This window comes from Gorilla gorilla, chromosome 14, assembly GCF_029281585.2.
Source record: "Gorilla gorilla gorilla isolate KB3781 chromosome 14, NHGRI_mGorGor1-v2.1_pri, whole genome shotgun sequence".
Classification (NCBI taxonomy): domain Eukaryota; kingdom Metazoa; phylum Chordata; class Mammalia; order Primates; family Hominidae; genus Gorilla; species Gorilla gorilla.
The window spans coordinates 56,199,015-56,221,774 of NC_073238.2; the positions used below are offsets into that span (position 1 = coordinate 56,199,015).

Genomic DNA, 22,760 nt, shown 5'->3' on the forward strand with positions numbered 1-22,760 from the left:
TGCCTTTAAAGATCTCATCCACTCTGGCTATCACTATACATAGGCTGTTATTCTTAGGGGCAATAGTACTCACTGCAAGGAGGCTTAAGCTAGTATTAAGTTTTCTTATGTGTATCCACAGCCTATGGTTGCCTCAGCTCCATTCCACAATTTAAAGTTGGGGGTGTTGTTGGTTTCTTTTTTAAAGATACAGGTTTCACACTTACAAACCTATGTTGCATTTTTGAACCAACAAGGCTTCTCATAATCTCTTAGCCCTTCTCATTTCACATTCTCAATAAGCTTCAAAGCCTTGCCAAAAACAAAATCTCAGTGAGATACTGTGGTCTTTGAAATAAGCAAGGTAGCAAGTGCACATCTTAAAATTAAAAAGGCTTGGTCGGGCACGGTGGCTGTAATCCCAGCACTCTGGGAGGCCGAGGCAGATGGATCACAAGGTCAGGAGTTGGAGACCAGCCTGCCCAGTATGGTGAAACCCATTTCTACTAAAAACATGAAAAATTAGCCAGGTGTGGTGGCACGCGTCAGTAGTCCCAGCTAATGAGAAGCTGAGGCAGGAGAATCACTTGAACCCAGGAGGCAAAGGTTGCAGTGAGCCAAGATCAAGCCACTGCACTCCAGCCTGGGCGACAAAGTGGGACTCCATCTCAAAAAAAACAAAACAACAACAACAACAAAAATGGCTCTAGATCTGTAATTCTCAGTAGCGGACTCCGCATTCTTAGATAAGACACTTTTACCTTACATATTAATAAAGTGAGGATGGCTCTACAGTGGCACGTTTTACCTCACAAACTAGTTCTAGGGATAAATAAAAGATAAATGAGCTAGTGCGAGTTAGGCTCTGATTTATTCATGTACTTATTATTTCTGCCCCACATGATTTTTGAAGTACCAAAGAAGATTCGCCACTGAAATAAAAGAGTGTACAAGGTAGATTTCAATAGCATTGAAATCAATCATTTCATAGCAAATAATACAAGGAATCTTTAAATAAGGTTTTTCTCTTCATCCTAAAAAATGTCTTCAGAACACAGCTTCATCTGGTGGCATTCTTTCATTAATCATTAGGGTAATGCCTACCAACACTGACAAAATAGCGGAAAACATTTGTACTTTTTTTTTTTTTTGAGATGGAGTCTCACTTTGCCACCCAGGCTGGAGTGCAGTGGCACGATCTTGGCTCACTGCAACTTCCACCTCCCAACTTCAAGCAATTCTCCTGCCTCAGCCTCCCGAGTAGCTGGGATCACAGGTGCCTAGCACCATACCCTGCTAATTTTTGTATTTTTAGTAGAGCCGAGGTTTCACCATGTTGGCCAGGCTGGTCTCGAACTCCTGACCTCAGGTGATCCACCCACCTCAGCCTCCCAAAGTGCTGGGATTACAGGTGTGAGCCACTGTGCCTGGCCAAGACTTGTAAATTTTCTTATTTGGGTTGAGATTTGAGCTTCAGTTCACTTAACAACAGTTCTCAAAGAACTGCAAATGTTTAAGAGGACAACATGTCAGAAAGGGGAAACATGGGATTTCAACTCTAACTCTATTATTTACCAGCTGGATAAAGCTTGAGTGAGTTATTTAACCTCTGTGAACTTGTTTTCTCATCTATTTAAAGAAAAAACAAGGAGATATATAACACAGAAGAGATACTCTACAGACCTTAGGCTTCCTTTAAAGACTGCATAACTTCCAAAAGTCAAGGGAGTTGTTTGGCTTTTTAAAATGTGAGCCTGAGATAAGGGAATGTTCACTAAGCAGTACAATACCAAGTTTTGCTTTGTAATTTCAGACTTGCTGATTCTATCTGCTACTCATTGCCTGAATTTATATCTCTTTTCTACTGGAAGTGGGGGACTTTCTAGTTACAGTAAAAATTTGCTAAAGCTATGAAAATTTGCTAAAGCTATACATTTGACTCCCAACTAACTTATGCCAAACACTTTATAAACAAATCACCCTTTGATGTCAGCATTTGTTTCAAATAATGACTAATTCTGATATTTTTTATAAATTCTTAATCTTATTTTACTTCATAGCTTACAAAGTTAAGACCCTTAGAAATTGACAAGAATTAACTGCTCACCAAGTACTGCATAGCAATAGAGCGTCGAAGAGGCCCAGGAGGTCCTATTAGAAAAACATCTTGCCCCAAAAGATCCTTCTGCATTATCCATCTTAGATGCTGAACTACAGATTGAGCCAGAGAGTCTGAAACTATAAAGAAAAAAGAGAAAATGAAGTGCAAATTTAAGTATTACTTATAATATAAATCTCCAAGTAATGTGGACATATTTATATATATATAATGTATATAAAATATGTGTTTATCTGTGTATGTATTTATAAACATATGTATATAAATATATATAAACATATGCATATGTTTATCTGGACAAACATGTAGACACCTGGTGAATTTTCACATAGTTTTACAATAAAACCATTATTGTCGATGCTAAAACAAGATTAAGTTTATAATATCACAAAGAATTACATATTCCTTACTTGAAAGCTTTCCATAACATTTGAATAATAACCTATAACTGTTCCTAAAGAAATAAAAGTGATTTTCAAGGATGATTTGAGGAACTGATTTGATTAATCACAATTTTATAGTCCAATCTTTTTGTTCTAAAAGAGAGATATGATCAAATCATCCCAGATAGTTAATGATTATCATAGTCTTAAAAAATCTGAGAAAAGCATACTACAACTTAAGTTGGTAATGGGTTGTAAGATCATGGTTAGAAAATTTGATGTAGACTTAAAACTACTTCTTTAGAATTAACTATTTAAGTCTATTCTTCTATACCAAATTCTTTTGTGAATAGAAGGCCACCCCATGCAACGCCCTTCCAGGTCTACTATTAAATCACCCCATCAATGTGCTCATCTTCTAACTCAGCACTTTCTAAAATGTTTAAATTAATACAATTAGTTTGTTTTTGCTCATACGTAAATCACCCAGTGAGTCCATTCCTGGGTATAAAAGAAAAACTCATAACCTTGTACATCAAGAGACACGTATAATACTCAGAGCAGAATTGTCCAAAATAAAACTGGAGACAGAACAATGAATAAATACACAGAATGAAATATTATACAGCAACAAAAAAAGAATAAAAGACCCCCACTTCCAATGATATGCTTAACCCTTAAAGGTATAATATTGAGTGAAAAAAAATAAGAATAAATCATGTATAATACCATTTTAATAAATCTCAGTAAACTAGCAAATGAATTCTTTAGAAATAGATATATATGTGATAAAACAGTACTTGAAAAAGCAAAACAGCAAGGGAATGGTAAGTTGATGATAACTGGATACCTGGGGGTAAGGAGTGGCCATGGAATCAAAGAGATTCTTATGTATAGCTTCAAGGATATTGGTAATATTCTAGTTTTTACATTAGATGTGGGTTACAGTGTTTATTATGTTGCATTTTATACAGACAGACACAGACATCTGTATTACATAATGTCTTTTGTATGTAGCAAATATTCCATATGTGCTAAACTTTGTTTAATCACCCCACTGAGGTCACGGATTAGTTCAAAGATCCAACTAAGAAAGCCTAGGACTAAATATCTAGTGCTTCTAGTGCTTCTCCTCCTCTGACAGCACAATATTGTTAGGGTAGTCTCTCCTGTACTCCCCTGCCCCAAAGAAAGCAAACATTTAATCTTTGGACAAGATAATTTTCTGATTTTCATTATTCTGATAGGAAGATCAAGGACAAGGTTTTGGGCAAATTGTTTGGTTTATCATGTCACTGGAGTCACACTAAAGCATATTATAATCTCCCCAAAACAAATGCCCATATGTCTGAGACTCATTACTTCAAGTAGAACTGTTTGGTTTCTCTCTTGTTTTTACAAATCCTCTAAGACATTCATCCCTAGCAGGATAAAATCCCTAAGACATGCATCCCTAGCGGGATAAAAGTTGGTTCCTAGAAGGGAGACTTGAAAAAAATGTTTAGATGTTACAATAGTTTATGGTCCTCGGCCAGGCATGGTGGCTCACGCCTGTAATCCCAGCACTTTGGGAGGCCGAGTCAGGTGGATCACCTGAGGTCAGGAGTTCAAGACCAGCCTGGCCCACATGGCAAAGCCTGTAGTCCCAGCTACTCAGGAGGCTGAGGCTGAAGAATCACTTGAACAGGGGAGGCAGAGGTTGCAGTGAGCTAAGATCACGCCACTGCACTCCAGCCTGGGCGACAAAGTGAGACTCCATCTCTAAAACGACACAGTACATAAGCAGATATATAACATATCTATGGTATTCAAGTTTCTTGGGGTTAGGAAGGAATAATTACAGGGAGAAAATATCTGCAGGAGAGTAATAAAGAAAAACAGATTGAAAAATACTGCTCTAAGAACCTATACTTTTCAGCAATCTATTAGGTAGTTTCATGATGCTAGCATGCAACTGGCCTGAGTCTAGAGAGTTAATCTTATTTATAACTATCACATGCCCTTTTACCTATTTTCTTTTCTACTTGAAGCTTAAATCAATCTTTATAATATACAGTCTATTCTTTCTTGCTTCAAGACAAGTCAGCCTCCTTGCTGTTTAAGGATGAAACAAAATAAGAGTTAAGACACCTTAACTTCTTTATTAGTAAAACTACACAATGTTCCCTATGCTGTAAATCTATTACCTCTTCCTACTCTGATATCAAACATATAATTAAAAACTTAAAAACACTTTGGGTTTTTTCTTTACATTTTCATAAATCTCAGCTTAATTTGGCCACAGGCATTCTCTATAGTACTCTCACAGTTTTGTGTCACTTTGTATTCAACTTTGGCAATGTGCCTGACCTTCCATTATCTGGACTTGATAATTTAAAATCCAAAATTTGTAAAGTTCTAGAAGTTCAAGCCAAGTTGGTTTCTTTAACTTCCTCCCACCTTTTATTATTTATGACTATTGGTAACTGTTTATAATTATGGAGTCTCAATTTAGTTCTATACTTCCAGTTTGTTTTGAATGTTTTGACCTTGGAACCATAATCATTTTCAAGATTTTTTAAAATCTAAGGTAGCAGTTCCTAATCAAATGTGAGGCCTGCCCCTCATAAATTTTCTGTATAATAAAGTGCTGATGTTTAGGAATAACTTATCTTTTCATTTTTTGAAGCAAACTGGAGCAGAATTGAGGTTATAGCCATAATAGAGCCATTTGTACACCAGTGTACTTTCTTAAGTAGAAGAGAAAAGCATGGAGTTATTTAAAGCTAGAGCCCTGGGAATTATGTATAATCCTGTTTATGCTCCTGGGAGTGTCTTCCACTTCAGCATGATGCACATGTACTGACAAACACTGCCTTAAGGCACATCTGACTAGTCTCAGTCCTTCGTTTATTCTTGGCACTCAACAGTGGTTCTCAACTGGTGACCATACTGCTACCATTCTAGGCCTGCCAGGAGGCATTTGGAAAATGTCTGGGAGTACTTTGGGTTGTTGTAAAGCTTTGGGAAATGAGAAATAATTTGGTACACCACTGATATTTTGTGATGGTAAATGCAATGACCAAGATGGTCTCATCCTGCCCAGTATGTCAATGGCACCATAGTTGAGAAATATTGTGTAGTCATTATTTTTTCTCAAGGCCTCTGTTGCCTGCACACCACTAATGAGTTTGTCACAATTAAGCCCAGAGAAAGAGTTTCTCTCTATTTCCTTTGCCTTCTGAAAGATAAAACTTTTAGGGAGAAAATCAGTAGAGAATAAATTCTACCTTTAGAGTAAGCCTGTAGGAGTTGTCAGGATATCTAAGGCTCTCATCATCACATTCCAATTTTACATAAGTTTCTTAATACATATAAGCTACTTCTGAATCCCATGGCTGGCCTTGTAGTCTATGGCATACCTTCACAAAGAACATACATTTTCCCTGCTTTTATTCTCCCCCAATAACAATACTAATAATGGCTATAATTTATTGCATTCCTATCAGGTACCAGGTAAACATACAAACAATTTTTCACATAGGATCTCATAACAATTCTAGAAAGCAGCAGACCTATTGTATAAGGACACAGATTCAAGACAGATTGGCTGGGTTCAAATTCCAACTCTACTATTTACTAGCTATGTAACCTTAATCAAGTTATTTAACCTCTCTGCTCAGTTTCCTCATCTGTATAATAGATATAATTGTACTTACTTACAAAGTTGTTATGAGGATTATATTAAGCACTTAGAACAGTGTCTAATAATAGTAAATGCTGTGTTTGTTAAATACTGATTACTCCCATTTTACAATAAGAAAATCAAAATTGGAAATGTAGTATCATTTGTCTATAGCTGGTAAGTCCATAAACCAAGATTTATACCTAAGTTGTTTAAGTCCAAAACTTGTATTTCAGTCATTATGTTCTACAGCCCCTCCAAAAGCTTTTCAACAGGTGTCTGGCTTCAGGTGCAAGACTTTCCCTACAAGTGTGGACCTCTCAGAGCTACATCAAATTTAGCAGACTTGCTGTTCCAGCCATTAGTTCTACTTCTTTTTGGTGTTATCAATGGTATGTTTTATTCCTTTTATTAAAATTTCAAAATTATTTTGTAATGAATATTATGTTATCAGAGGATCTACTTCTCAAAGAAAATCCAACTTTCACTTATTCATGTTTTAGTATAGCGTATTTTACCAAAAAGCATGTCTATATTTAATTTGTCAGGAAATTGCACTAAACTACTGAAAGAAAGCATCATGCAGTGCTATGTGGTATCTGTGGTATATTTTACATTAATGCTTGAAACTAGCTGTATTTTTAGAATGGCCTCAAGAAAACATGAGTCATACTTAAAAGCATGCCAGAAATAGAAACAAGATTCAAGACTGTACATTACGAACATCTGCAAAACAAAGTGCCAAACTGCCATGCATAACCTAATATAAACATAGCACAGTACACGAGAGAAATCCCCAACTTCAATGTTTTCAGGCACAAAATGCTACCTTCCAGGAGTCCACATAATAATAAACCGATGTCAAAATAATCCCAAAGAGCTTGATCCTATATTCTAAGATTCCTTTTCTATGTAAAGATAAAAACATGTAGTTCATATTGGCCTAAATCCCTGATTCAATTCCTAACCAATATTTGTTTTCAAAAAATATGTACTATTTTTTGCCCGGCCATATTCAAAGGCTTTAAAGTAATTTTATCATAGTTACCTAAATTATAATTTTCTCCCTTCATGAACTCAAATTTTCATACATATAAAAGTTAAAATTAAAAGTCTAGAAAATTAAGCATAGGTCAGATTCTATTATAATAAATCCTTCAAAACTGTTAATGTTTTCTTAGTATCCCAAAAAGCAGCATAATATAATGGAGGAAAAAAAAAAGTCTTTGAAGCCAGACAGACCTATTGCGATTTTTCATCCTGTCTTTTATCCATGTCCTTAGACAAGCATTTTGACTCTTTCAGGTCTGTTTCCTTATTTTCTTTTTTAAATTGTTTTAATTATACTTTAAGTTCTGAGATACATGTGCAGAACATGCAGATTTGTAGTTTCCTTATTTTCAAAATAAAGATAATAATACTTATTGAGTATGGTTTGTGAGGATTATAGGTAAAGCACCATGCCCAGTCCCTCAGCCAATGAGAACCAGGTATGGGAGAATTATTCAAGTCTCATCCTCACCTGCAAACTCCTATCTCTGCTGTGTACCCTGGACACCAGGCTGTATAGTGTGGATTTGGTGGATATGAATAGGCTCCTGAGTTTACACTCAAATTACCTGCTGGGCCTAGAGGCAAATCTGAAGAATAAGGGAGAAAGGAACCCAGTACTTACTACATCCTCACTGGTAAAGCCTATGTTAGAGTACTTTCACTTGACATTTCATTACCATTTCATCACCCCACAAAATAGCTCAGAAAGAATCTACATCTAGGCCCATAACACGCCCCTGAATTTGATTTTTCTACCACATCACAACACAAGATTTCAAAAGAAGCATGACTAACCTCCTCACTGCAACTACGTGCTCATCTGCTAAACTTTCCCCTATTTACCATGTAACATTCTGTAGTTAGACATAATGGACATGAACGGTGAAAATATTTAGCACCAAAGTCCTCATTATTTACAACACGAACTAACTGAACTAAAAAATTAATTTATTCACACAGCTATATTTATTAAGGACCTACTATATGCTCAGCACCAAGAATACAAAGATGAATAAAATAAGGTTCTTTGAAGACATCAAAAGAAATAATACATATATAAAACATCAGCTTATGTAGCTTATATAAAGCCAATCATTTATAAAGTGGGCTGATGTTTCTATGATCCAATATAGCTGTTATCAAAACTAAATCTACAGCACTGGCCAGCACAGTGCTCAGCACAGAGAAGATATTCAGCTTTTCTTAAAATTGGAAAAATTCATCAATATGTATGAAATAATTATACATATTCATATTCAATGATTAAGTGTCATGTTGTTCACTTTTTGTGTAAGTGTACAAAAATAAGAGTATACATGTATATTTGCTTGTGTTTGTATAGAAAAATGCAAGACAGATTCCCCTGAAACTAATACTGTGAGAATTAACATGAATGAGAATAGGGGTGAATATATAATTTCTCAATGTATATCTTTTTATATTGTTTTGATTTCTGAACCACAAAAATATATTAGTTCTGCAAAAAAGTTATTTTTTTAAAGTCATGCTTTAGAAAATATTTTACAGAAGGAAATGTCCACAATATGTTGCTTTATGAAAATGGTCTGTACATACAAAAGTATGGTCTGCAAATAAAAAAAGGTAAGAAAACATTCTGTATATACAAAATAGTATATACAGTACATACTATTATTTTCTTAAATGATACACATATACAGTCATTTTTTAAAACATTAGATACGTTTCACAAAGATTCAAGCCATACAAAGTGTGTTCTCTGACCAAAATTAAATTAAATTAGAAATTAGTAATGAAAAGATCTTTGGAAAATCTCCAAATATTTAGAGACTAAACGGCATAATTCTACATAGCACATGGGATCATTGCTAAGTGGTATCAGTAAGATGGCTGACTTGAAGTTCCTAGCACTCCTCCCCCATACAAAAACCAAGCCAAACAAATGAAAAAACGACATTTCCACCAAAATAAATAAAGGAGAGCCCTGGAGAACTGCAAAGGAGTAGGAGAAATCCTGTAGAGCACAGAAACCCAGGATGGCCACATAGAGAAGGAAAGGAAACTTTGCCTCTGCCAAGGATGATCTCAGCCCCTATTTGGGGATCAGCTTGGACCCAGGAGGTATTTCTCTCTGCAGGAAAAAGGTAAGCAGAAGGACACTACCAGCTCGCATCACTACTATGGATACCTGCAGTCTTTGCTACCAGAGATTCCTGCAGTCCTCACAGGCTCTGAGCCCAGCTGAGGGAGCTCCCCAGAGTACACATTCTGTGCTACTCCCAGAGAACAAACCGACACTGTGCCTTACCCCAGTCCCCTGCCTGAGCTGCTACTGTGTTGTAACCAGAGCCACTGCTCCAGTGCATCCTGTTCCAGGGATGGGTAGTCATTGCACCCCTCCATCCTGGAGGCTTTGCCATCACTGCAGCACAGCTACCTGGTAGCCCCCAATCCCTGAATTTAGCTACTGCTATGCTCCAAGTTACCCTGAAGCTGCTCCATCCCCTGCATCCCAGACATTGGTGTACCCTGCCCTTCAAGGCCTGAGCTGAAGTGATGCTCTCACTGGGGACCCACAGCTTCAAACTACCCCCAGACACCACACCCATGCAACATCCTATCCTCCTGGATGCCCCAACCCTCCAGCACACCAGAGAAGATGTCCTACCCAGTGCCATAGCCGACACTGTACCCTGCCTCTCAGGGACCTAGCACCTCCTCCAACCCATGTAGCTATATATTTTAGGGCCAAGCTGATACGGCATCTTACTTCCAGGGAATCAAAGCCTTGGATGAGCTGTGCCTCTGCCCTACAGGTCAAATGGCCAAAGAGCCTTTCCTCCCTAGAACAGGACTAGGAACTCAGAATCTGAGCTGCTGAGGAGCCCCACCTCCCGCGGCAGTAGACTGAGGCTGTACTGCTCCCTGTCCCCTGGGCTGTATCTGTGCCTTGCCATTTCTGGGTTCTTGACAGTGCTGCACCTGGCTGCACAGAACCTGGGCTATTGCTGAGTGTCACCATCCCAGCATCAAGAGTAATTAGTGTGTGACATCTCATCTCCCAGGGCTCAAGTTGCCACTGTGCCCTGTTGATTCTAGGTACTAAATTGTAGCTGTGCCCTATTCCCTGGGGCCTGAACCTTTGAGGCTCCCCTTCTTCCCTGGAGCCATGCCAGTTCTGCACACTGCTCTCCACGGTCAGAGCCACAGCTATATTCCTGCCCCCTGGGTGTAAGCTGTTAGAAAGTGCTTCAGAGGCAAGAGCAAACACAATCAAAAGCTAGCAGAAGGGAAGAAATAACTAAGATCAGAGCAGAACTGAAGAAGATAGAGACACAAAAAAAACCTTCAAAAAAAATCAATGAATCCAGAAGCTGGTTTTTTGAAAAGATCAATAAAATTGATAGACCGCTAGCAAGACTAATAAAGAAAAGAGAGAAGAATCAAATAGACGAAATAAAAAATGATAAGGGGATATTACCACGGATCCCACAGAAATACAAACTACCATGAGAGAATACTATAAACACTTCTGCACAAATGAACTAGAAAGTCTAGAAGAAATGGATAAATTCCTCGACACATACACCCCTCCCAAGACTAAACCAGGAAGAAGTTGAATCCCTGAAAAGACCAATAACAAGCTCTGAAATTGAGGCAATAATTAATAGCCTACCAACCAAAAAAAGTCCAGGACCAGATGGATTCACAGCCTAATTCTACCAGAGATACAAAGAGGAGTTGACACCATTCCTTCTGAAACTATTCCAAACAATAGAAAAAGAGAGAATCCTCCCTAACTCATTTTTTGAGGCCAGCATCATCCTGATACCAAAGCCTGGCAGAGAACACAAGAAAAAAAGAGAATTTTAGACCAATATCCCTGATGAACATCGATGCAAAAATCCTCAATAAAATACTGGCAAACCGAAAACAGTAGCACATCAAAAAGCTTATCCTCCATGATCAAGTTGGTTTCATCCCTGGGATGCAAGCCTGGTTCAACATATGCAAATCAATAAATGTAATCCAGCATATAAACACAACCAAAGACAAAAACCACATAATTATCTCAATAGATGCAGAAAAGGCCTTCAACAAAATTCAACAGCCCTTCATGCTAAAAACTCTCAATAAATTAGGTATTGATGGGATGTATCTCAAAATAATAAGAGCTTTTTATGACAAACCCACAGCCAACATCATACTGAATGGGCAAAAACTGGAAGCACTCCCTTTGAAAACTGGCACAAGACAGGGATGCCCTCTCTCACCACTCCTATTCAACACAGTGTTGGAAGTTCTGGCCAGGGCAATCAGGCAGGAGAAAGAAATTAAGGGTATTCAATTAGGAAAAGAGGAAGTCAAATTGTCCCTGTTTGCAGACAACATGATTGTATATTTAGAAAGCCCCATTGTCTCAGCCCAAAATTTCCTTAAGCTGATAAGCAACTTCAGCAAAGTCTCAGGATACAAAATCAATGTGCAAACATCACAAGCATTCCGATACACCAATAACAAACAGAGAACCAAATCTTGAGTGAACTCCCATTCACAATTGCTTCAAAGAGAATAAAATACCTAGGAATCCAACTTACAAGGGATGTGAAGGACCTCTTCAAGGAGAACTACAAACCACTCCTCAACTAAATAAAAGAGGACACAAACAAATGGAAGAACATTCCATGCTCATGGATAGGAAGAATCAGTATCGTGAAAATGGCCACACTGCCCAAGGTAATTTATAGATTCAATGCCATCCCCATCAAGCTACCAATGACTTTCTTCACAGAATTGGAAAAGACTACTTTAAAGTTCATACGGAACCAAAAAAGAGCCTGCATTGCCAAGTCAATCCTAAGCCAACAGAACAAAGCTGGAAGCATCACACTACCTGACTTCAAACTATACTACAAGGCTACAGTAATCAAAACAGCATGGTACTGGTACCAAAACAGAGATATAGACCAATGGAACAGAACAGAGCCCTCAGAAATAATACCACACATCTACAACCATCTGATCTTTGACAAACCTGACAAAAACAAGAAATGGGGAAACGATTCCCTATTTAATAAATGGTGCTAGGAAAACTGGCTAGCCACAGGTAGAAAGCTGAAACTGGATCCCACCCTTACACCCTATACAAAAATTAATTCAAGATGGATTAAAGGCTTAAATGTTAGACCTAAAACCATAAAAACCCTAGAAGAAAACCTAGGCAATACCATTCAGGACATAGGCATGGGCAAGGACTTCATGTCTAAAACATCAAAAGTAATGGCAACGGAAGCCAAAATTGACAAATGGGATCTAATTAAACTAAAGAGCTTCTGCACAGCAAAAGAAACTACCATCAGAGTGAACAGGCAACTTACAGAATGGGAGAAAATTTTTACAATCTACCCATCTGACAAAGGGCTAATATCCAGAATTTACAAAGAACTTAAACAAAATTACAAGAAAAAAACAAACAACCTGATCAACAAGTGAGCGAAGGATATGAACAGACACTTCTCAAAAGAAGACGTTTATGCAGCCAACAGACACATGAAAAAATGCTCATCATCACTGATCATCAGAGAAATGCAAATCAAAACCACAATGAGATACCATCTCACACCAGTTAGAATGGCGATCATTAAAAAGTTAGGAAACAACAGGTTCTAGAGAGGATGTGGAGAAATAGGAATACTTTTACACTGTTGGTGGGATTGTAAACTAGTTCAACCATTGTGGAAGACAGTGTGGTGATTCCTCAAGGATCTAGAACTAGAAATATGATTTGACCCAGCCATCCCATTACTGCGTATATACCCAAAGGATTACAAATCATGCTGCTATAAAGACACATGCACACGTATGTTTACCGCGGCATTATTCACAATAGCAAAGACTTGGAACCAACCCAAATGTCCATCAATGATAGACTGGATTAAGAAAATGTGGTACATATACACCATGGAATACTATGCAGACATAAAAAAGGATGAGTTCATGTCCTTTGTAGGGACATGGATGAAGCTGGAAACCATCATTCTGAGCAAACTACCACAAGGACAGAAAAACAAACACCGCATGTTCTCACTCATAGGTGGGAAATTAACAATGAGAACACTTGGACACAGGGTGGGGAACATCACACACCGGGGCTTGCTGTGGGGTGGGGGAAGGGGGGAGGGATAGCATTTGGAGATATACCTAATGTAAATGATGAGTTAATGGGTGCAGCACACCAACATGGCACATGTATACATATGTAACTAACCTGCACGTTGTGCACATGTACCCTAGAACTTAAAGTATAATTAAAAAAAAAAAAAAACTGCTTCGGAGAAACAGACCTCAGCTTTGTGGGAGAACTGTATCCACTTTTGCCTTGGAAAGTGAAGCAACACCTCAAGTCATAGTGTTTCAGTAATTTTGTAAGACCCCGGGCCTAGGAATTCCAGACCTGTGCCCCAGATCCCTGTGCTGCTGCATCTGCCTGTGGGCTGTGTCAGACCAGACATCAAGAGAGATACCCTCATCTAAGACTCTCCATTGTGGGAAAGACAAGAACAGGAGGATCCCTGAAGCTTTGGCCACTGAGGACCCTAATAACCTATGCTGCCACCATCACTGACACAAACTCCTGCAGCCTAGACCACCAAGACACCTGTAGTCATTGCTGAAATTGATCATAACTAAAGAAGCTGTAGCTGCACAGAGACTACACCACTGCTCCAACGTGCCCAACCAATATCTTCAGGCCCATCTGCAGGTCAAAGTCTTCCCCTAAAAAAGCCACTCTGTAAAGTTTGGAAGAGGTGACTGCTCTATCAAATGCACAGAAATCAGCATCAGAACACAAACACACACACACACACACAAATGAAAAAGCAAGGAAACATGACACCACCAAAGGAACATAATAATTCCCCAGTAACTGACCCCAAAGAAATGGATATTTACAAATGTCCTAAAAAGGAACTCAAAAAAAAATCTTAAGGAAATTCAGCAAGATATAAGAGAATATAGACAGAAAATTCAATGAAATCAGGAAAACAATTTATAACCTCAGAGATTCAACAAGCAGATAGAGATCATAAAAAAGAACCAAATAGAAATCTTGGAACTGGAGAATGCAGTCAATGAAATAAAAAATACAAGACAGAGCTTCAAAAATAGATGAGATCAAGCAAAACCAAAAATATCTGAACTTGAAGATAGCTCTTCTGAAATTACCCAGTCAAAAGAAACAGAAACAGAAACAGGAGGAGAGAAGAGAGGAGGGGAAGGGAGGGGAGGGGAGGAGAGGAGATGAAGGAAGGAAAAGCGGGGGGAAGGGAGGAAGGAAGAAAGGAAAAGAAAAAAGAAAGAAAAAGAAAACAGAGTGAAAAAAGTGAAGACAGCCCATGGGACTTATGGGACACTACTAAGTGAACAAATACATTATGGGATATTCAGATGGAGAGGAGACAAAGACAGGGACAGAAAGCTTATTTAATGAAATAAATGCTGAGGTCCAGAATTCCTAGGCCCGGGGTCTTATAAAATTACTGAAACACTATGACTTGAGGTGTTGGTTCACTTTCCAAGGCAAAAGTGGATATAGTTCTCCCACAAAGCTGAGGTCTGTTTCTCTGAAGCACTTTCTTTTTTTTTTTTTTTTTAATTATACTTTAAGTTCTAGGGTACATGTGCACAACGTGCAAGTCAGTTACATATGTATACATGTGCCATGTTGGTGTGCTGCACCCATTAACTCATCATTTCCCAAGTATTGGAAGATATATGGACATCAGATTCATGAAGCTTAAAAGTCTCCAAACAGATTTAATCCAATAAGGTATTCTCCAGCGTACATTATAATTAGTCTGTCAGTCAAAGACAGAGAGTTTTAAAAGCAGCAAAAGAAAAGCATCAAGTCACATATAAGGGAATCCCCATTAGACTATTAGATTTCTCTGTAGAAACCATGCAGGCCAGGAGAGAATGGAATAATATATTCAAAGAACTGAAAGAAAAAAACTGCCAGTCAAAAATACTACACCCAGAAAAACTGTCCTTCAGAAATTAAGGAGAAATAAAGTATTTCCCAGATAAGCAAAGACTGAGAGAATTCATCACCACTGGACCTGCCTTACAAGAAATGCTTCAGGGAGTTCTTCAAGTGGAAATAAAAGAATGGTCATTAATATTATGAGTACATATTGAAGTATAAAACTCACTGGTAAATACATAATCAAATCCAGAATACTCCGATACTGTAAACAGTGTGTAAATCATACATATCTCTAGTACGAAGGTTAAAAGTCAATTCAGTCAAAAATAACTAAAGCTAAAATAAGTTGTTAAGGAACATACAATATAAAAAGATGTAAATCTGAAGAGTGCGTAAAAGTCTAGAGTTTTTGTATGTGGCAGAAGTTAAGTTGTTATCAGCTTAAAATAGTCAATTATAAGATGGACTTTTGGGTTGAGCCTTCTGGAAAGGTGGCACTGGTACAGGGGGCTGAGGTGAAAGTGGATGGCAGCAAGCCAAAACTGAGCAAGAATAAGCTGAAGAGATCCCTGAAAGCCAAGAAGAAAGTGGCAGAGAAGGAGGCCAAGCAGAAAGAACTCAGTGAGAAAGCTAAACCAGTCCACAGCTGCTGTCACCAACCATACCACTGACAGTGGTGTGGGTACTAAGGAGAAGAGCCTGGACCCAAATCAACACTACAAGATCCACAGTCAGGCAGTTCATCAACTGAATGTCAATGGGGAACACCCATACCCACACAAGTTCCATGCAGACATCTCATTCAATGACTTCATCCAAGAATATAGTCACCAGCAGCCTGGGGGTCACCTGAATGATGTCACCTTAAAGGTGGCAGGTAGGATCCATGCTAAAAGAGCTTCTGAGGGAAAGTTCATCTTCTGTGACCTTCAAGGAGAGGGGGTCAAGTTGCAAGTCATGGTGAATCCCAGAAATTATAAATCAGAAGAATTTATTCATATTAATAAGAAACTGCATCAAGGAGACATAATTGGAGTTCAGGGGAACCCTGGGAAAACCAAGAAGGGTGAGCTGAGCATCATTCCTTATGAGATCACACTGCTGTCTCCCCACACGCATATGTTACCTCATCTTCACTGTGGCCTCAAAGACCAGGAAACAAGGTATCATCAGAAATACTTGGACTTGATACTAAATGATTTTGTGAGGCAGAAATTTATCATCTGCTCTGAGATCATCACATGTATAAGAAGTTTCTTGGATGAACTGGGATTCCTAAAGATTGAAACCCCATGATGAACATCATCCCAGGGGGAGCTGTGGCCAAGCTTTTCATCACTTATGACAATGAGCTGGACATGAGAATTGCTCCGGAACTCTATCATAAGATGCTAGTGGTTGGTGGCACCAAGCAGATTTATGAAACTGGATGCCAGTTCCAGAATGAAGGGATTGATTTGAGACACAATCCTGAGTTCACCGCCTGTGAGTTCTATATGGCCTATGCAGACTACCACAATCTCTTGGAAATCACAGAGAAGATGGTTTTAGGGATGGTAAAGCATATTACAGGCAGTTACAAGGTCAGCTACCACCCAGATGGCCCATAGGGCCAGGCCTATGATACTGACTTCACCCCACCCTTCCAGAGAATCAGCATGGTAGAAGAACTTGAGAAAGCCCTGGGGGTAAAGCTGCCAGAAACTAACCTCTTTGAAACTGATGAAACTTGCAAACTTCTTAATGATATCTGTGTGGCAAAAGCTGTTGAATGCCCTCTACCTTGGACCACAGCCAGGCTCCTTGACAAGCTTGTAGGGGAGTTCCTGGAAATGATTTGCATCAATCCTACATTAATCTGTGATCATCCACAGATAATGAGCGCTATGGCAAATGGCACCACTCTAAAGAGAATCTGTCCAAACACTTTGAGCTGCTTGTCATGAAGAAAGAGATAAGCGATGCCTAAACTAAGCTGAATGATCCTGTGCCGCAGCAGCGGGTTTTTGAACAACAGGCCAAAGCCAAGGCCACAGGTGATGATGAGGCCATTTCATAGATGAAAACTTCTGTACCGCCCTGGAATACGTACGGGCATGGGCATTGACCGAGTCACCATTTTTCTCAAAAGATTCCAACAACATCAAGGAAGTACTTCTATTTCCTGCTATAAAACCCAAAGACAAGGAGAATGTAGCAACCACTGATACGCTGGAAAGCACAACAGCTGGCACTTCTGTCTAGAAAATAATAATTGCAAGTTGTATAAGTCAAGCATCTTTGCACATCTGCAAAAGATCAAGGTCTGCAAGGGAATTCCTGTGTGTTGCTTTCCATTTGACTACCACAGTTCCATTCAGCCATCAGAAGAGAGACAAGGAATTAAGAATTTCTTTTTATTCCTTGTTACCAAATAAACCATTTGTCTCCTCTCAAAAAAAAAACTATAAGATGTTTTATGTAAGCCTCATTGTACCTGCAAAACAAAAAAGTATAGCAGATACAAAAACAATACAGAGAAAGAAATCAAAGCATAGTGCTGTAGAAAATCATCAAATCACAGAGGGTAACAACAGAGAAAGAAAGGAACAAAGGATCTACAAAACAGCCAGAAAACAAATAACACAATGGAAACAGTGAGTCCTTACCTATAAATAATTATCTTGAATGTAAATAAATTATCTAAGAGTGGCTGCATGGATTTAAAAAAAGGGGGGGAATTCAATTATATGCTGCCTACAAGAGACTCACTTTAGCTTTAAGGACAGACAGGCCAAATGTAAAGGGATGGAAGAAGATAAGATATTCTATGGAAATGGCAACCAAAAGAAAGCATGAATGGCTATACTAATATCTAATAAAATAGACTTCACGTCAAATTCTGTCACAAGAGACAAAGAAGGTCATTATTTAATAATAAAGGAGTAAATTCTTCAAGGGAACATAACAATTATAAATATATATTCACCCAACACTGTAGCACCTAAATACATTAAAGCAAATATTAATGGATATGAAGAGATAAATAAAGAGCAATACAATAATCATAGAGGACTTCAATTCTCAATTTTCAACAAAGGATATATCAACCAGACAGAAAATTGATAAGGAAATACTGAGTTTGAATTGCACCTTAGACCAAATAAGCCTAACGGACATATTTGAAATTTTTCATCCAACATCAGCAGTATACACATTTATCTCTAGCATACATGAAATGGTCTCCATAATTGTCCATGTTAGGCCAGAAAACAAGCCTTAACAAATTTAGAAAACCAAAATCATATCTAGTATCATTTCAGATCATAATGATATGAAACTAGAAAACAGTAACAGGAAGAATCCTGGAAAATTTACAAATATGTGAAAATGAAACAACATGCTCTTGAACAACCAGTGGGCCAAGAAGAAACCAAAAGGGAAATTTTAAAATATCTTGAGACAAATGACAATGGAAACACAGCATGCCAAAACCTGTGGGATGCAGCAAAAGCAGTTCTAAGAGCAAAGTTTATAGCAATAGATGCCTACATTAAAAAGATTCTGAACAGTTTAACGTTATGCCTCAAGAACTCGAAAAAAAGAAATAAACCCAAAGTTAGCAGAAGAAAGGAAATAAACATCATAACAGAAATAAATCAAATAGAAAGCAGAAAAACCATAGACAGAATCAAAAAAACTAAGAGGTTTTTTGAAAAAATAAAACTGATAAACCTTCAGCTTGTTTAAGGAAAAAAAAAAAAAGAGAAGACTCAAATAAATAAAAAGTGAAAGTAAAGACATTACAACAGATGCCTCAGGAATAAAAAGGAACATAAGGGACACAAATAAATGGAAAATATCCCCTGTCCATTAATATTGTGAAGATGTATATACTATCCAAAGCAGTATACAGATTCCATGCAATACCTTTCAAAATCCCAATGGCATTCTTCACAGATAGAAAAAACAATCCTAAAATATGTATAAAAATACAAAAGATCTCAAATAGCCAACATTTCTGACAAAGAAAAACAAACTTGGAAACATCACACTTCTTGACTTTAATTTTTTTTTTTTTTTTTTTTTTTTTTGAGATAGGGTCTCGCTCTGTCACTCAGGCTGGAGTGCAGTGGCACAATCATAGCTCACTGCAGTCTCAACCTCCCAGGCTTAAGCAATCCTCCCACCTAAGTCTCCCAAGTAGTTGGGGCTACAGGTGTGTGCCACCACATCCAGCTAATTAATTTTTTTATAGAGACAGGGCCTCACTATGTTGCCATGGCTGATCTTGAACTCCTGGGCTAGAGCAATCCTCCTGCCTTGGCCTCCCAAGGTACTGGGATTACAGGCATGATCCACAGCACTCAGCCCTGTGTTACAAATCATGTTTGTATCAAAATATCACACTTACCCCAGAAATATGTGCAACTAGTATGTATCAGTTTTTAAAAAGGCATAATACTGGCAAAAAAAAAGAACAGACACATAGACCAGTATAACAGCATAAAGAGCCTAGAAATAAATTCAAACATATACAGTCAACCAATTTTTGACAAGGGCATCAAGGACCCAATGGGGAAAGGATAGTCTCTTCAATAAATGGTGCTGAGAAAACTGGATTTCCACATGCAAAAGAATGAAATCAGACCTTTAACCTATACCATATACAAAAATCAACTCTAAATGTAAGACCTGAAATATAAAATTCCTAGGAAAAAAGCTTCTGGACATTGACCTTGGCAATGATTTCTTTTTTATTATCTCAACCAAAAGCTCAAACTACAAAAGCAAAAACAAATAAGTGAGACTATATAAAACTAAAAATATTTTGCACAGCATAGAAAACAATCAACAAAATGAAAAGGTAACTTATCAATTAGGAAAAAAACATTTGCAATCCATATATCTGGTGAGGGGCTAATATCTAAATTTATAAAGAATTCATATAATTCAATAGTAGAAAAACAACCCAATTTAAAAATGGGCAAAGGATTTGAATTCTCCAAAGAAGGTATAAAAATGGCCAACAGGTATATGAAAAGGTGCTCAACATCATTAAATCAGGAGTCAGGAAAATACAAATCAAAACCACAATGAGATACCACCTCACACGTGTTAGCACGGCTATTATCAAAAAATCAAAAGACAAATGTCGACAAGGGTGTGGAGAAAAGAGTGCGCACTGTTGGTAGACATGTAAATTGGTACAGCCATAATGGAAAACAATGTGGCCATTTCTAAAGAAATTAAAACTAGAAATACTATATGACTCAGCAATTCTTCTGGATATATACCCAAAGGAAATAAAATCACCTCATAAAGATATCTGTACTCCATGTTCACTGAAGCACTATTCACAATAGCAAAGATACGGAAACAACCAAAATGTCAATGGATAAATGAATAAAGAAACCATGATACAGGTTGAGCAGCTCTAATCCCAAAATCATTAATTCAAAATACTCTAAAATCTGAAATGTTCTGAGTGTCGACATGACACCACAGGTGAAAAATTCCACACATTTGACTGCATGTGATAGGTTGCAGTCAAAAAGCAGGCATTCAACACCCAATTTACTCAGCATCCCCAAGGGAAAAATAGAACTACCTTCAGGCTACGTGTATAAGATATACATTAAACACAACTGGACTTCATGTTTAGAGTTGGGTCCCATCCCCGCAATGTCTCATTATGTATAAGCAAATATTCAAAAATTTTTAAAAATCTGAAATCCAAAATAACTCTGGTCCCAAGCATTTCAGATAAGGGATGGTCAGCTTGTATATCTATACAATAGAATATTTAGGCCAGGCACGGTGGCTCACGCCTGTAATCCCAGAACTTTGAGAGGCCGAGGCGGGCGGATCACGAGGTCAAGAGATTGAGACCATCCTGGCCAACATGGTGAAACCCCGTCTCTACTAAAAATACAAAAATTAGATGGGCATGGTGGCGCACGCCTGTAGTCCCAGCTACTCAGGAGGCTGAGGCAGGAGAATCGCTTGAACCCGGGAGGCGAAGGTTGCAGTGAGCCGAGATTGCGCCACTGCACTCCAGCCTGGGCGACAGAGTGAGACTCCGTCTCAGGGGAAAAAAAAGAATATTTATTATTCAGCCTTTAAAAAGAAGGAAATCTTACCACTTGCCACAACATGAATGAAGTTGGAGGACGTTATGCTAAGAGAAATAAACCAGACCCAGGGTAAAAAAAAAAAAAAAAAAAAAAAAAAACCTACATGAGCTCACTTACATGTGGAATCTGGTTGGGGCGGTGGGGTGCAAGGGGAGTCAAAAATACAGAGATACAGAAAGAAACATTGGTTACCATGGGTAGGGGTGGGTAGGAAATGGGGAGACACAGGTCAGAGTATTTAAATAGCAGATATGTAAGATGACCAAGTCTGGAGATCTAATGTACAATATGAGGACTATAAGTAATAAAATTGTACTGTGAAATTGTACTGAAATTCCTCCTAAATGAGTAGTTTTTAGCTGCTTTTGCCAAACCAAAAAAAACATGAGTAACTATGTGAGATGATGGATATGTTAATTTGCTTCACTATAGTAACCATTTTACTATCTATATATATATCCCATAACATCATGTTATATGTTACATATAAAAAATTTTTAAAAAACTAACACATGGGCAAAGAAGAAATTAAAAGGGAAATTACAAAGCTTTTTGAACTGAATGAAAGTGAAAACAATGTATCAAAAATTTTAGCATTCCACTAAAGCTGTACTTGGGGAAAATTTTACAGCACTAATTGTCTATCCTGAGAAAACTGGTGTTTCCAATTAATGGCTTCAGCTTCTGCCTTAAAAGAGTAGAAAAAGAAGAGAAAATGAGATCCAAAGAAAGAAAATAATATTCATCATAGCTTAAAAATCAATGCAATAGAAAACAAAAACACAGAGAAAAATGAATGAAATCAAAAGCTTGTTCTCTGAGACTAACAATAAAATTGACAAACCTCTGGTCAGACTATTAAGAGAGAGAAGACACAATTCACCAACATCATGAATGAGAGAGAGACAGACAGACAGAAAATACTGATACTTCAGATATTAAAAGGATAATAAGTGGATATTGTTAAAAAAAAAACACTTATGCTAATGTATTCCACAACTTAGAAGAAATGAACAAAGTCCGTAAAAGAGTCAGCTCCTTTTTTAGTTGACACAATTAGGGATAACTTGAATGACTATATCTATGAAAGAAACTGAATTTACAGTTAATAACCTCCCAAAAAGAAAACCCTGGGCCAAGATGGCTTCACTGATGAATTCTACCAAACATTTAAGAAAAAATATCAATTTTATACAAATTCATTCAGAAAACTGAAGAGGAGGAAATTATTCCCAATTCATTCTATGAGGTCAGTATTACCCTCATATCGAAATCTGACAAAGACATGACAAGTAAGGAAAGCTGCAGATCAATATCCCTCATAGAGATGTACAAATCCTAAACAAAATGTTCACACACTGAGTCCAATAATATATAAAAAGACTCACACATTGTTACCAAGAGGGTCTTATCCCAGGAATGAGAAGTTGAAAAGTTAGCTTAACATCTGAAAATCAATCAATGTAATTCACCACATTAA

General features: G+C 37.7%; 1 protein-coding gene and 1 pseudogene across 2 annotated transcripts in view; one reads left to right on the forward strand and one right to left on the reverse strand.

Moving 5' to 3' along the window:
* The window catches only part of VWA8 (von Willebrand factor A domain containing 8), a 391,686-nt gene that overhangs the window by 340,115 nt on the left and 28,811 nt on the right, over positions 1–22,760 (reverse strand). For both annotated transcript variants that reach the window (XM_031001353.3, XM_055360043.2), the window contains one exon: positions 2,087–2,217. In XM_031001353.3, the coding sequence (XP_030857213.3) occupies positions 2,087–2,217 (131 nt within the window). The remainder of the gene's footprint in view (positions 1–2,086; positions 2,218–22,760) is intronic.
* Positions 15,626–17,424, forward strand: LOC109029288 (lysine--tRNA ligase-like; annotated as a pseudogene).